At 43.6% G+C, this 16,695-nt stretch overlaps 1 protein-coding gene across 1 annotated transcript in view; it reads left to right on the forward strand.

Annotated features, from left to right (window-relative positions):
- Positions 1-1,892: 1,892 nt before the first annotated feature.
- LOC111590268 (uncharacterized) overlaps positions 1,893-16,695 on the forward strand; it is a 29,338-nt gene continuing 14,535 nt past the window's right edge. The window contains exons 1-5 of the mRNA XM_023301177.1: positions 1,893-2,142; positions 2,223-2,366; positions 4,366-4,482; positions 5,040-5,126; positions 5,226-5,267. Coding sequence (XP_023156945.1) covers positions 1,893-2,142; positions 2,223-2,366; positions 4,366-4,482; positions 5,040-5,126; positions 5,226-5,267 — 640 coding nt within the window. The remainder of the gene's footprint in view (positions 2,143-2,222; positions 2,367-4,365; positions 4,483-5,039; positions 5,127-5,225; positions 5,268-16,695) is intronic.

Genomic DNA, 16,695 nt, shown 5'->3' on the forward strand with positions numbered 1-16,695 from the left:
GTTCCGTAGCGACATCAATAAACCTATGGACCTCGGGTTATGTATGACGGATCTAGCCTTGATAAGTTATACATCCACGATGTCATCTCCATCACTAACTGTAAAAAGTAATAGAAAACACACAAGAACACATGTAAATTGGCAAGAGAAAAAAGCTAACATTTCCTAACAACCAAGGAACGAAACTTAATACCCAATTAACATTTCCTAACATAAGCCGAACGTAATAAATTCCTAGCAACTAATATAAAAAATCTTAATACCCAATTTACATCTCCGTGGGAGAAAAAACTTCCATATACGTACCCATCACCTAATGAATGAATATCCTCGACCCGTGATGTCGGGGACCATAATTAGGGATATCCAGAGCACGTCACTAATCACGCATGAAATACCTATGTCACAAAGAAAACATATTCCCAACCTTTCCAAAGCTCGAGGCCCTGCACGACTAGTCGTGATTTCTACGATTCGCCCAAGGCCCAGCATGGCCAGCCGTGATTGCTACGATTTGCCTGAGGCCCCGCACGACCAGCCGTGTTACTACGAATCACCCGAGCCCCGCCTCGGAAGAATGGTAGCCCTGCTTGGATTCTAGACTCGTCTGAGGCCTCCCTCGGACGATGAACACATCTCTGACTCGCCCCAAGACACCTCGGGCGAGGCTCCGTAGCGCGCCCGCCTCGCAAACTGCTCCGACCGCATGGTATAAAAGCATAGATCCAAAATTTGGCTAAAATGAAAAATAATATGAACAAAAATTGACAAAGAACCATAAAACCAACCTTTCTTAGCAACCTATATATAGCTTCCTCCAAACAAATGAAGATCAAAATGAAACCTCCCCCCTTGATTTTGTGTAATCTAGACCTCCAAAATCGCCTCCAATGGAAGTTGGCAGCGAGCTAGCTTCCTATCGGGGGAGAAAGGGGGGTATTTATAATACAAAGATCATAGGCGGGTTGCTTAAGAAACTGTTGGGGGTCTGCTTCGTCGCTGAAGGTCCCGTAAGAAGAAACACCTTCGAAAGTTGGACACAAAGCCGAAGCTATCAATCAGAGAGCTTTGGAGTATATTTCCAGATGCACCGACTTAAAGATGAAATGACCAATCAGCCCATGATAGCTTGTATTATGATTATAATCATTTGTAAAGGGCACGAATGTAATTTCTCACAGGCTGCGTCCTGTGCCTATAAATAGATGAATAGTACCCCTGTACTGTTCACGCCATCTTGTATTTGCTCGTGTGCAACGCTCGGATTTTTACCTTCCGTCAAGCCGAAGGTACAAATGTAATTAAAATATTGTCTTTATATTTATCCAAGTTTATATAATGAGGATATGTGGATGATGTTATATGATTACTCATATTATCTTTCATGTTTCACATGCTTTGTCTTTCATTAATGTATACCGTGATGATGAAGGTACGTCCTTCATGACCTTCGTCCGAAGATTGTTATATCCTAAGGGAAATAATGCTTCTAAGGACGAAGGACATTAACATTTAATACTTTGTGTTGCCTTGTTCTTAACTCATAGCATTTGAGAACAAGTCCCAACAGAAACCGTCAGTGAAAAAACTATCACTAGTGGTTGTCTTAAGGAACCGCCAGTGGAAATGTTCTTTCCACTGGCGGCTCTCTTTACTCAGCCGCCTGTGGAAACCGTTTCATGTTGAACTGTTGTGTCTTTTCAACTGTCCCTGTAGAATTGAAACGGCAACTCGCCGAACACGAAGCGGCGACTTTTGACGCCTCTTTGCTCCTCGAAGTTCACGTAAATGTCGATTCAGTTCTCGATTTTAATATATTTAAATGCTCATCGACCACATTTCCATTCATCGCCTACAAACTCAGAAAACTATCTTGCTTCAGCTTTCCACCCATGGCGACATCACCGAGTGATTCCTCTGCTTCTTTTGTCTCCCATTCCTCTAGCCGTGAACCAACCCCAGAGTGGGATCCTATACCAGCATATGAGAAACATGCACCTTTGCACTGGGATGCAGATGGATGGGACTTTGAGGTTGCATCGGAATCCGACGGCGACCTCACCGACGGGGACGACCTCCAGCTCCTCGTTGACGGGGAGCTGGACTCTGACACCAGCACTGACTGGCGCACGACGGAGAATCGTCAGATGTGGAGTCCTTCGACAACGATGACGACCCGATGTCTGGACATTGGATGGGCATCGTCTCCTCGGACGATGAAGATGACGAGAACAACAGCGGCAACGGTGACTACGGCAGCAGTGACGAGGACAGCGATGGTAGTGGCGACGATGACGGCGATGATGATGGCTGGGCAATCCAATGCGATGAGATGCCTCCCAGCAAGCGTCGTCGGCTGCTGCATGGTAGCTTATTCTGGTAGGAAAAGTAGTAGTTTGTACTAGGATGAAAACAATCCTTTTTAATGAATAAAGTAGTTGTTGTTAACTAATACTTTCCTGATGAAATCTGATGATTTTTAGAACCCAAAAATACTTTCCACTGGCGTTTCTCTTAAAGAACCGCCAGTGAAAAATAATACTAGCGGCTGGCTTAAGGAACCGCCAGTGAAAATGCTAAATTAACACTAGCGGCTGGCTTTAGGAACCGCCTGTGTAAACCATTTCTACGGGCGGTTCTTATAAAGAACCGCCAGTAGAAATTGTTTTACTTATATGCGCCTCAATGGTTTCGCCGCTCCAGACGTCCTAGTACTGTCCCTGCTCTCCATTGTCGCTCTAGCCGCCGACGTGCCTCTCCTTCGTTGTCGTTGCTGGATCCTCCCTCCCTCAATCGTCCTAACCGAAGTGAAGTAGGCGGCGGGCTCGGCCGTCGACTCTTCACACGGCGCGCTAGACACCAAGAAGTGGATCTAGGTCAACTGCTTAGTTCCTCCATTTTACTGTTGCTATCTGCCCTCGTGCCTCCATTTTAATGTATTAAATCACTCTTCTTTTTCAGCACAGTTCCTGCATAAGGTTGCCCAATCTGGCACATTCATTCACTGATTCTTGTTCCTCGGACAAACCTTTGTGTGACAAGAGAACTGCACCTGTTCAATACAACCTACGCTAGAAGCGTGCCAAAACAACTTCCATGGTAAGTTCTTTTGTGCATAACTTATCTTGTTTCTTATGTCCTCTCTTTCAGAAATTGTTAAATGCGCCTTTGTATTTATTGACCTATAGCAAGTTCTTATCTCGTTTCTTTGACCACGGCAAGTTCTTATTTCTTTTACTACATGTCCTCTATTCCAAAAAGTTACGTGCATGTGCAACTTGCCCACAGATGAGTTCGTCAGACCGTGCCAGCTGGGATTCGATGACAACTAAATATTCATTGACCTATGCATCATTCAGAAGAACCTTAATAACTTCAATAGCATGGGCTTAACTAAATATGGATGGCAACAAGTGTATCGCAGCTTCAGAGAGCAGACTGGTCTTGATTATGAAAACAAAAAACTGCTAAACAAATTGAACTTGCTCTGAAGGTCTTTCCAGCATTGGCAATACTTGCAGAACCATACTGGGCTTGGCCTTGACTCAAGGACTGGTGATATAGAGACTGATGATTCGTACTGGGGGACCCAGAAAGGGGTACATTGTTCATGAATTGGTTATAAGTTTTTTTATTTTATGGACCAATACTAAATCTGCACTATGTTCACATGCAGGATCCTAGTCCTCAGGGCAGTCGAGGAAACCACCACCCTTTCTTGATGAGCTTTACACTTTATTTGGTCGAGCCACACACGACCGGGGCAATTTGATTAGTGTTGGAGGTGTCCGTGAACCCCCGTGAAGCTATGGCAGCCACTATACTCCTGATGACGATGTGGGTTGCTCCAATACTAGATCATCATCCAAAAGGATCAGGGAAGCCACAGTGGATAGCCCCCCTAAGAAAAAGATGAGTTTGGAAGATCACATTGCTAATATTTCTGAGTCCATTAGCATCAGAAACCAGAGAACTCTTAGTCGTGGACAAGAAGAAGTTGACGAAGTTGTGCGACTCTTAAAGGAAGATGGACTTGAATAAGACTCTGATTTGTACTGCATGGCAAATATTCTTTGCAAAAACGATATAAATAGGAGGTTTTTCTTCATTTGAAAAGTAAAGAGGGACACCTCCATTGGATTTGGTTCCAATGGAATCATATTAATAAGTAGCTTGTTTGTGTGGTGTTGTAATAATGCTTTGATACACTATTAAGTTTTCCCGTCTAGTTTTGAATGTGTGTGTTGTAATAACTCTGGTATTATTTGATGTTTGCGGACATATTGTAGTTCCGTTTAATTTATGTGCTTGTGCACTTTAGTTTTATAACATACAAGTTAAGTATTGCATTTCTGTTAAATGTAGGCAACTCTGAGATGAGTAGTGTAGAAGACTCCAGCCATAGCGACACGGCAAGTGATGATAGCTCCAACATATTCCAACAAGATGGTGCAGCGGCGGTTCTAGCTGCTTTCACTTCTCGTTCGTATACTCTTGCTCCTATGATCAATCTTCATACTCCATTGCCGCACGTGATAGGACGGCAATGGGTGGAACTTAATATGAGGGACTTCAGGAAGTGTCATGACAATTTTCGTATGACTCCAGATTCTTTTAGAGAATTGCATGATACTTTAGTGAGGTATCATGGGTTAAGGGCAACACAAGAGGTGGAGTCATGTGAAGCATTAGGGATGTTCTTATGGGCATGTGGGACACAACAAGCAACACGACAAATTAGAGACATATTTGAAAGGTCTTTGGATACCATCCATAGAAAAATGGCTATGGTGGCAGATGCACTATATATGGTTTTGCACAAACCATTATATGTCCAAAGGATCCAACATTTTCTAAAGTGCATAACAAGCTTAGACCTTATGCCCCTTTCTTTGATGGGTGCATAGGAGCCTTAGATGGCACACACATTCCAGCTCACGTATGTCATGAGTCGAGGCTTGAACACATAAATAGAAAAGAGTGGCCTAGCTACAATGTATTAGCTATAGTGGACATGGATATGCGGTTCACTTTTGTAGGTGCTGGGTTGCCTGGTTCTTTCCATGACATGGCAGTGCTGCTCAGGAGTTGTATGGGAGAAGCAAACTATCCACACCCACCAGCAGGTATGGTGGCATGCATGTTATGTTGGCGCCATTGCATACATAGTATTCATGCATTACGATCTAGTAAATCTTTTTCTGAGTTTATTTGTTTGTGTACAGGGAGGTATTATCTAGTGGATGCTGGTTACTCAATTCGCGAAGGTTACTTGCCACCATATCGGAATCAGAGACATCACTTAGAAGATTTTAATCAAACAGGAGTAGAGAGTGTGCAGGAAAAATTTAATTTCCACCACTCGAGTCTACGAAATGTAGTTGAACGGGGTTTTGGACTACTCAAATCAAGGTGGCATGTGCTACGAGGACTCCCATTTTACGAAAGAAGCATGCAAGTGAAGATTATAATTGCTTGTTTTGTTTTGCGTAACTATTTGTTGGACTGAGGCCACATAGGAGGATCAGGGAGTAGTTCACATGGCCAAGCTGATTACGATGTGTCAGATTGGCTGAATGTAAATGCAAGTCAAGAAATGACATTATTGAGAGATTGGATCATTGCTGGAGTATCATTGATGTAGTGTATGTAATGAAGTAGTTAGATGTAATGAAGTAGTTAGTGATATATTGTGTATCTCAGATTGCTGGGTATATAGATTGTGTAATCATGCAATGTATTGATCACCTCTAGTATTGAGAAAAAAATCATTTAATGTATTGGGGTACCGATCACTGAGTAATCATGCAATGTATTGGGGTACTGATTCCTCTCTGGTACCGAGTATTCTTGCAATGTATTGATGGTTTTATTAAGTGAACCGCCAGTGTATATATATTGTCACTGGCGGTGTACTTAATACAATCGCCAGTGTATATACATCATTTCCACTGATGGTTCAGTTAAGTGAACCGCCAGTGTATATGATATTTCCACTGGCGGTGTACTTAATAAAGCCGCCAGTGTAAATACATCCTTTCTACTGACGGTTCAGTTAAGTGAACTGCCAGTGTATATATATTTACACTGCCGGTTCGTTAAGGCGGGCCTGCCTGTTTTTTTCACTGGCGTGCTGTAACTGAAACCGCCAGTATAAATTTCTGCGTGCCGCCACCTTAGAGCTCTTTTCTACTAGTGAAACCCACAATGGACCTTTCAATGTGTGCACTGGATGTCGCACCAGATGGGGCACCAAATATAATAGTCAGGGACGTCCGCAACATGTTTTGGGTCAGACATATTACTCTGAGAGGTTGCATAACAACTCAAGAGGGGCTACATCACACTAGATGTGTCTCGTGTAACACCGATGAAAGCATCAAATGCTCGTACTCGAAGGGATGACAACTAGTTCTAATGGCTAGGTGATGTGAACGTGCACTAGAGGATCCGATGCTAGTAGATAAATAATGCAAGTGGGGTTGATAATCATTCCTAGTATCTTTATAGACCCATGTGCTCATATAATCACTCCGTGATTACCATAAGTGTTTTATAAAGTGCTTAGGTTAATTGGATTGCTTCCATTAGCGCTTGTTCTAGGTTTGGGACAAGTGATTAGAAGTAATGTACATACACCTCTTACCATTGGCGGTTGCACATGCCATTGTATTGGTTGTATTGGGAGGGGCTTATAGCCTTGTGAGATCATACCAACTATGTTTGTGGCGTGGACACCATCTTGTACCAGAGAAAATAAGGCCCATGACGTTTCATCCAGAAACTCAATAGTGAAGACGACAGAGAGCATCTACGAGAGGCCATACTAGAGCATTAATTTTGTGTGGAGAAGGCTTGAGACTATCCACGGAGTTATCCGGCCGGGAGCTTAGCCCTCGCGTGGGTTTATATTATATGAGGCTCCAACAAGGATTGAAGAGAAACTTGTGCGCTTCCCGACACCTTGATAAAATAATAAAGTCGTCAACGAGAGCTTGCATCTCTATCACATTTAAGTTTTTGTAATTGTATTGTGTTGACTTGGTTGTGTGCTTTATCTTCTTTACACTCATCCACCCAACCAATAATCACACGCAAAAACTCTGTAGAATTATATCGATTTTTTAACGAAAGGATTGATAAAAAAACCCAGCAGAGCAGTACAGAAACGTTCTTTAGCTGATGGGCTGTTTCGAAGCACCCTAACCGCAGTCAAGCATTATATGTTATTCAGTGTCACCTGTTCGACTGAATGCTAGACTGCCATGTCTGGTCATATTGTATGAAATGAAACTCATCCGTTCCGACACGATTAGATTGGAAATCCGAGCTTCACGCACACAACCACATGCCGGCTCTAGATTCTCTGATCATGCCCGGTAGCGGTGGTGCTAGGATAAAAGTGTTAGGGTCACGTGTAATAACAGCGCCATTTTCCTTCTAAATCAGTGCTCGAAATCTGATGGCGACGGTTTCTAGACAAAGGGGGTGTGTGTGGGGTGGGGGCGCCGGGCGCGGCCTGGATGCCTGTCTGAGAGCGATGCTTTCATCTCCATCTGAGGAAGGCATTTGCTTTCTGCTCTCGTCGCAAGAGTAGCAGTAGCAGCACGCGACAACTACAAAGTCAGTGACCAAGCTTTGCTATCGTCATAGTTGCAAGCGGAGCACAGTGAGTCGTCACCTGTCGTCCAGAGCAGAGAGAAACCAGGCACACATCAGTCAGTCTCCCACTTGAACGGAGAAACAAGCAAGCAAAGGTGCTGCTGTCTGTAACTGTTAACAGATGTTAGGATGTCACAGACAGAAGGTGGTTCCGTGGCCAAATTGATATCCTTCACGCTTGCAAGCTAGTCAAGCTGGACGCTGAGTGCTCGGCGAAAGTGAGCCTGACTTGCTGCTAATCCTGTGCAAGTTTCAGACTCACACCTCTATCCGGGAGTACAGGAAGGATTTTCGAAATGGTACTCTACTATGCAGGGCCATACTACCTGGACCTTGACCTGGACCTGGACCGAGCCTCCGCCCGATGCCCAGGGTAGGCCCATGAGAGTTTTACGACCCCATGATGATGACCTGAAATGGTTAGGGCCTTAGGGGCCTGCTGGTGCTATGGCGTTCGCGTAGATGCAGGATCAAAGTGTTGATGCCATGACAGCTTGTAGGTGTTAAGTAACCCTAGTTAGGGTTATGTGGACAACTCCTGAGTGGTCTCACATCTCTATATAAGGAACCTGTACACCCCTTCATAATAGATGGAAGAGAAAAAGACCAAAGGTCCAACCCTATATCCTGTGTCTCGTGTGTTCCTCTGTCGTGCTTCTGTGAAGGGAGACGAGTCCTCTACAACTTCTCGCGCCTTTACTGCTGACGGGAAGGAAGAGAGCGGATCTGGTGATCCGTGGTGACGTAGTTCTCAACACGTTATCAGCACGCTCTATCTCGACGTTGCTGCGAGATCAGATCTGCATCAACTCTCCGTCAAGCCGGCAGGTCCTCCGGCCTAGCTGAACTGTCCTACGCGACAGCCTTCGAATCCTCTTCTACGCAATCGAGTTGTATGCTTCAATTAGATCTATTGTTCTTGATCTGCTTGTGTACACGCGCTATGATCTGTACACCATGAATTAGCCATCACCGTCATGGTGCTACGTTCACTCTGGGCCTCGCTCGCGCCGGAAGCGCCCGCGTCGGTGGCTCGCGTGAGCCGCACATACGCCGAGAATCGTGGCTGGCTGGAGCCGTACTTGACCGGAGGGACTACGACAGCGCCTGGGCACGCGCCGTACTGGAAGTGTCGCGCCAGCGCCAGAAGCCACGCATGCGCTGGACCGCGCCGCGCCGCACGTCAGTGGCCTGACCTATAGCCTGCTGCTGCATCGCATGCTCCACAGCCTCCAGCCCTCCACTACTCCTGCCACCAAACCGAGAGGAGAGACGACTCGGTTTCTCAGGCGCACGAACAGAGACAAAAACGGTTGCGTTGTACGTGGGCTCCACCACGCCTGGCCGCATGCGTCTCTCAGCCCCGTTCCTTCACGTGGAATGCGCGTGCGGATAGGAATTTGCAATCGTGGTGCGTCCTAGTCTTTCTGCGTGAAGAAAGGAGCCAACAGTTAAAAAAATGGGCCCCACCATCTTGCATGTCCGCATGCACGCATGGACGTGATGCCTTATTTCCGATCTGGTCAAATAGGCTAGTTTAAGGTGCATGTGTCCAACAGGTGAACAAAACCCTCATTTATTATACGCAATTTTTCTTATATTTTATATGGATAATTTTTTTTGCTAAATTTATACAAGTTTAAATTGTATGCATGCTTTATGTAATTGTCTCTACCTTTATTTCCTGTTGCAAATAATTAGTAGAAAATGCATGCTTAAATATAGAAAAATACTTTTGTACATCTCATGATGTGTTATGTTCATACATTAATTTTGGTTTTTTCTGCTTTTATTTCCCGTAGTAGATAATTAGCATAAATGGTTAAAATGCATGTGAAGGCTATGTTGCGCAATTTTCATATCACTATGAACAATTGTATTGTGTTGAGCTTTTGAACTCACGCCGAGCGATTAAATTGTATAATGGATACTCGAGCGCGCCGATCTGGCTACATTATTAATCAGCTGAGTTATGACATTGTCTGAGCATTGGCTGCGCCCTGGCAACACGACACAGTATTTGTGTCGTACGAACTTGGCTGCGTTATGTGATTGCTATGTCGCACTCTCACTTAATCGGACCACTCCTGTTAAGTTGGACCGCCATCGCCGAGTCACATACTTTTCAAATGCCCTGTAGGCACGGTTCGTCTGTCGTTATCATCGAGCCACAATTGTGCCTGTTGCGCACGTTGCGTGGACTTATCGTGTACCCCGATTACCGAGCCATAATTGTGCCTGTTGCGCTTATTACGAAAACTTATTGTGTTGTCGTAGCCCTGATGGTCGCACACGCGTTGACACTAGACGCTAGAGCTTGTACTCGCGTGGATTGTGGTGGGTTGTTCAAGCCCCTAAAGTCACATTATGGGCAACCTTCATAAACAATTTTGTTTGGCTCTATATTTTATTTGACTATGTTATGTGGCATTATATATTTATATATTGCCAAGTGGCCATAACAACTATATCAAGCTCTATATTGCTTGGAAATCTGGGAAATTAAACTGAAATACAATAAAACATAGGTAAGTTAATTCTATGCTCTGTCCTCATGTAGAAAATTTTACCCGAAGTAACCCGAAGATATATAATATAATGCATGAAAGCCTTTTTGGCATAGAAGATATCACACATTGGGATTCTATTAGTAAGCAAACGACCTTACCAAATGTTTTAAGGCTATAAGTCTCAATTATAAATTGTTCAACCAGATGTTGACACATTGCTCTCTTTGTTGTTGAACGACATGAAGCAAACCTTGAGATAATGGCTAGTACCCTAGCAACACGAAGTTGCGAGTACATCGAAAGGTTACTCTGAGAAAAAAATCACTATGTTGGTGTGAAAAACCATTGTGTGTTCCCGTCGAACCACTTTGCTCGTCTTGTAGGACCTCTGTGCTTATGTTGCATACATCTCTCAGAATTGTAATACTCATAGTTGCTGAATTAACTTTGGATAGTTCTTTGACTAGTATGGTATATACTATAAGCCAAATGGTAAAGGTTGGTCCTAAATGGACATATATCTGGGGTTTATGTAGTAGAACTACATTGGATTTCACCCCTTGGCATGCTTACCATAATCTATATCTAATCTACCAGAAGTACAAAAATAGCCATGAAATCCCATGTCACCACATAGCTTGAAGCTAAATTGGGCATTAATATGTCCTTGGTCCTTGGCACCAGAAGAGCCATAAGTCTTGACCACGAGATTGTAAGTGGTGATAATTTGTGATAAAACATAAAGATCGTATGGAGACCAGATGTATTCTCCCTAGTCCTGATGACTTCTTCGTATGAGAGTAGTACTATCTGTTATTGAAGCCCGGTCCTAGATGGATATCGGTCTTATTTCGCTCTTGCCAAGTAGTTATCACCATTTGCTTAGTCAAAATCTTAGCAATCATGTGATTTTTCCCGGATAAAAGGAATTCTTGGCCTTGTCTGTTCTATTCCAAAGCTTCTCTTTTTGCCGAGCAATGAAGAGATCAAAAAAATGCTATATAGAACAATTTGGTACATAATATGAGGAGAAATGTTTGCCCTGCTGGCAACACCACAAATAATTCATTATTGTTATAAGGTCTCTCTCAAAATTATTATACCTAAAAATATTGCATAAATCAATACCCAATTTCAAAGCAGTATGAGTAATTGGGTAAACCGTGGGCGGCGATAAAAATGAGCTCGACTATACATCTCTGCAGATAAAAATATCTGCTTGGCAGCATTGGCCTGATGTTGTGCACTTTACTACCAATAAAAAGACATACATTTTCCTATGTGCCTCAAAGCACAATGCAACCAGTGAATGTCCTTGTGAGCGCTAGACCCTGATGGTCATTTTACTTGTTGATCTAAAGTCAACTAATGGCTCCAAACGACGAATGGTATGCATGAGCCCCTAAATGACCCTTATGGATAAAATAGTGTTGTGCATGTTAGTCTAAATCTTAATGATTGACTCTGCATTTGGTAATAATAACAATAAGTTTGCAGAATTGTAACCACGAAGCAACTTGTTGTTGCGTGTCTCGCTGGATGTTGAGACTAATCCTTCATGTTGAAGGACAAATCTGTAGTATTCATGCCACTACATTAATCTAAGTCCAAAGCTCACTGCATAAAACCTCTATCTGTAATGTGCGTAAGATTTCCCAAATAAATCACCACAATAGCATACAATGGCCACAACTGGATGATTGTGGTTGGACATATTATCTGTATGCTTTTAAGAACATCTCGGCATTAGGGGGAGGAATGCCCATATAGTGTAATGCCTCAATATTCTATTAAACGCACAAAAAGCCAAACTGAACCTGTCGTTCGGTGTGTACTCCTGTGTATATGGAGTTTGCCAGAAATCGTTAAGGAGTAATCATATTGGTTTGAATGCTTCTACCTGATGTAGATGTGGATATACCCGGGATTAATATCGTATCCACATTTGACTTATTGGCATTTGATCTATTCTCGAGGACGCTGTGAATATGATCCATTGGTCTTAGTCAAAGCATATGTTCTGATTATAGATTCACGTGGTCTGTAATAACTCTACTCTGATGAACTCGCCCTGCTCGTGAGTTGCCTCACGAAGAGGTTCATCTTGATGATGCAATTCCTAGCAATGCGCGCAATATCATTGTGCTACGAATACGGAACAATGAATCTTTTGTTTTTAGGAAATGACGAAGATCATTATTAAATGTGGGAGACAAATGTGTCGACACCTATCTTGCCTCTATAGATTGCAAAGGGATCCAAAACAAAGTCCTAGGCATGAGTGCTTGAAGCTCTCTTATCGGGTCATTGATAAATGCAATCGAGGCCGAACCAATAATCACAAAATAAAAGTCACGAGCTTGAAGTTCGGACATTTATGGGCACTATTGAAATAATGTGTGGTGAATGCGATGGTTCAAGTGGTCTTGTGAGAGACCCATCCTACATATGTGTTCAGTAAACACTATTCCGCTATGTAGTATATTTGGCAAATGGCATGAATTAAAATATGCAGTTAATAGGATTCTGAAGATCCGTCATGAGATCATAGGAGGACTCATATATTTGAATTATAAATATGTAACATATAAATCTCGTACCGAATAATACATTCCTAACGAATGAGCACTCTCCTATGTAGAGAGAATATCTCCTAGATGAGATTATAGTTCCTTGATGGAACCTTTCCAGAAGAAATAAAGTCTGTGTTAAACAACAAAGTTTGATAATCCCTATAAAGGGATAAAGACCCACACAGACACGAAAAGGTATAAGATGAGGTACCAAAGGATTTGAAGTTCAACGAATAAGCACATGTGCATTCCACGAGTTTTACTCATGGTATTTTCCACTAGATGTGGAATTAAGGTATCCTCTAAGCCCCAATGGCAGAAACCTATAAGGTTTAGGTGTTACTGGCAAAATATTCCCATTGTGCCAGAATGACAGACTATAACAATATATCTGATCGATGAAAAATCCCTGATGGATTACAATCTTTGGTGGACTTTTGTTACACCATCATAGTGAAAGGGAAATGTGCCCTTGGGCCATTTCTAAGTATTTTGGTGGTTTAGTGTCCAACACAAGTGCCTAAGTGTAAAAAGGTGGACAAAGTACAAATCAAGGATAAAGGTATGTTTCTCAGACTTAGTACATTGTTTTAGAGACTAATGTATTGTGTCTAAGTGCTGGAAACAGGAAAAATCCAATTGAAAATGCCTTGGCTCGAGCAGCCAAGACTATGCTCGGTCTGGAGCACCGGACTGTCCGGTGGTGCACCGGACTGTCCGGTGGTGCACCGGACTGTGTCCGGTGCACCCGGCTGGCTCTGCAAAGTGGCTGCTCTCGGGACTTCGACGGTGGTGTACGGCTATAATTCACTGGACTGTCCGGTGGTGCACCGGACTGTCCGGTGGGTCGTTCACAGGCGAACTCGTCGCTCTCGGGAATTCATCGTCGACGTACGGCTATAATTCACCGGACTGTCCGGTGTGCACCGGACTGTCCGGTGAGCCAACGGTCGGCAGGGCCAACGGTCGGCCGCACGATCTGCGCGGGACACGTGGCCGAGCCAACGGCTAGAAGGGGGCACCGGACTGTCCGGTGTGCACCAGACATGTCCGGTGCGCCAACGGCTCTCAGGCTGCCAACGGTCGACTGCGCCATTTTTGGAAGGAAATCGGGCACCAGACAGTGTCCGGTGTGCACCGGAGTGTCCGGTGCGCCAGTCGACAGAAGGCAAGATCAGCCTTCCTAGATTGCTCTCAACGGCTCCTAGCTACCTTGGGGCTATAAAAGGGACCCCTAGGCGCATGGAGGAGTACACCAAGCATCTCCTAAGCATTCCTAAGCACCAAGACATCGATTCCGCGCCTTTGATTCTTTGCGATAGCAATTAGAGCTCTAGTTGAGTGGTGAACTCATTGAGTTGTGTTGTGAGCTCTCGTTGCGACTTGTGTGCGTGGTGTCGCTGTGATTTCTTGTCTTGAGTGCGTTGCTAATCCCTCCCTTGCTCTGTGTTTCTTTGTGATCTTCAAGTGTAAGGGCGAGAGGCTCCAAGTTGTGGAGATTCCTCGCAAACGGGATTGAGAAAAAGTAAGCAAAACACCGTGGTATTCAAGTGGGTCTTTGGACCGCTTGAGAGGGGTTGATTGCAACCCTCGTCCGTTGGGACGCCACAACGTGGAGTAGGCAAGCGTTGGTCTTGGCCGAACCACGGGATAACCACCGTGCCATCTCTGTGATTGATCCTTGTTGGTTATTGTGTTTTGTTGAGAATTCCTCTCTAGCCACTTGGCAATTATTGTGCTAACGATTAACCAAGTTTTGTGGCTCAAGTTTTCAAGTTTAACAGGATCACCTATTCACCCCCCCTCTAGGTGCTCTCAATTGGTATCGGAGCCGTTCTCTTCACAAAGGGACTAACCGCCCGAAGAGATGGATCCTAAGGGGAAGGGAATCGTGATCAATGACAAAGAGAAGGAATCCTTCGTCAACGAGCCGAAGGACGACAAGCCTACCGACTTTGGCTCGGGCCATAGACGGAAAGAAGGGAAGAAGAAGAAGACGAGGCGCATCAAGGAGATCGTCTACTACGACGACAGCGATGAGTCTACTTCTTCCCAAAAGGACGACGCATTGAATGGTCCAATCAACGAGCCTCAACCCCTTGCTCTCAAGGCAACAAGAAGCAAGGAGGCGCTACCTAGCAAGGTGGCACAAATTGAGGCGGCCGGACTTAATGATGAAGAGATGGCCCTCATCATCAAGAGATTCAAGACGGCACTTAAGGGTCGCAAGGGACAGCCAAGCAAGACCAAAGCCAAGGGGAAGCGCTCATGCTTCAAATGCGGTAAGATTGGTCATTTTATTGCTAACTGTCCCGACAATGATAGTGATCAGGATCAAGGGAACAAGAGGGAGAAGAAGAAGAACTATAAGAATGCAAAGGGCGAGGCACATCTTGGCAAGGAGTGGGATTCGGATTGCTCCTCATCCGACTCCGACAATGAAGGACTCGCCGCCACCGCCTTCAACAAGTCATCCCTCTTCCCAAATGAGCGTCACACATGCCTTATGGCAAGGGAAAAGAAGGTATGTACTCGAAACTCTACTTATGCTTCTTCAAGTGAGGACGAATCTAGTGATGAGGATGAAATAGATTATTCATGTTTATTTAAGGGCCTAGATAGAACCAAGGTAGATAAAATTAATGAATTGATTGATGCCTTGAATGATAAGAATAGGCTTTTAGAAAACCAAGAGGATTTGTTGTATGATGAACATGATAAATTTGTAGAGGCACAAAAATCCTATGCTTTAGAAGTTAAAAGAAATGAAATGCTTTCTTATAAACTATCTACTTGTCATGAAACCATTTCTACTTTACAAGGTGTTAACAATGATTTAAATGCTAAATTAGAAGTAGCAAATAAATCTAATTCTTGTGTAGAACATGTTATGATTTGCACTAGGTGTAAGGATTTTGATATTGATGCTTGTAGTGAACACCTAGTTTCAATTTCTAGATTAAATGATGAAATAGCTAGTCTTAGTGACCAACTTAAGACTAGCAAAAGCGATTTCGATAAGCTAAAATTTGCAAGGGATGCCTACACGATTGGTAGACACCCCTCAATCAAGGATGGACTTGGCTTCAAGAGGGAAGCCAAGGACTTAACAAGCCATAAGGCTCCCATCTCCACCAAGGAGAAAGGGAAGGCCCCTATGGCTAGTAGTGCTAAAAGGAACCATGCCTTTATGTATCATGACAAGAGACAATATAGAAATGCTTATAGGAGTTATAATGCATATAATGCTTTTGATTCTCATACCATGTTTGCTTCTAGTTCTTCCTATGTGCATGATAGAAATGTTGGTAGGAAAAATGTTGTTCATAATATGCCTAGGAGAAATGTTGCTAATGTTCCTAGGAAAGTTATGAATGGTCCCTCTACCATTTATCATGCTTTGAATGCTTCCTTTGCTATTTGTAGAAAGGATAGGAAGATAGTTGCTAGGAAATTAGGGGCAAAATGCAAGGGTGATAAAGCTTGCATTTGGGTCCCTAAGGAAATTGTGACTAACCTTGTAGGACCCAACAAGAGTTGGGTACCTAAGACCCAAGCCTAAATTTGCCTTGCAGGTTTATGCATCCGGGGGTTCAAGCTGGATTATCGACAGCGGATGCACAAACCATATGACGGGGGAGAAGAAGATGTTCACCTCCTACGTCAAGAATAAGGATTCCCAAGATTCAATCATATTCGGTGATGGGAACCAAGGCAAGGTGAAAGGTTTAGGCAAGATTGCAATATCAAATGAGCATTCTATCTCTAATGTGTTTTTAGTTGAGAGTCTTGGATATAATTTACTATCTGTTAGTCAATTATGTAATATGGGATATAATTGTCTATTTACAAATGTAGATGTGTCTGTCTTTAGAAGATGTGATGGTTCACTAGCTTTTAAGGGTGTACTAGACGGCAAACTTTATTTGGTTGATTTTGCAAAAGAAGAG

Source organism: Zea mays, chromosome 10 (assembly GCF_902167145.1).
Source record: "Zea mays cultivar B73 chromosome 10, Zm-B73-REFERENCE-NAM-5.0, whole genome shotgun sequence".
Taxonomy (NCBI): Eukaryota; Viridiplantae; Streptophyta; class Magnoliopsida; order Poales; family Poaceae; genus Zea; species Zea mays.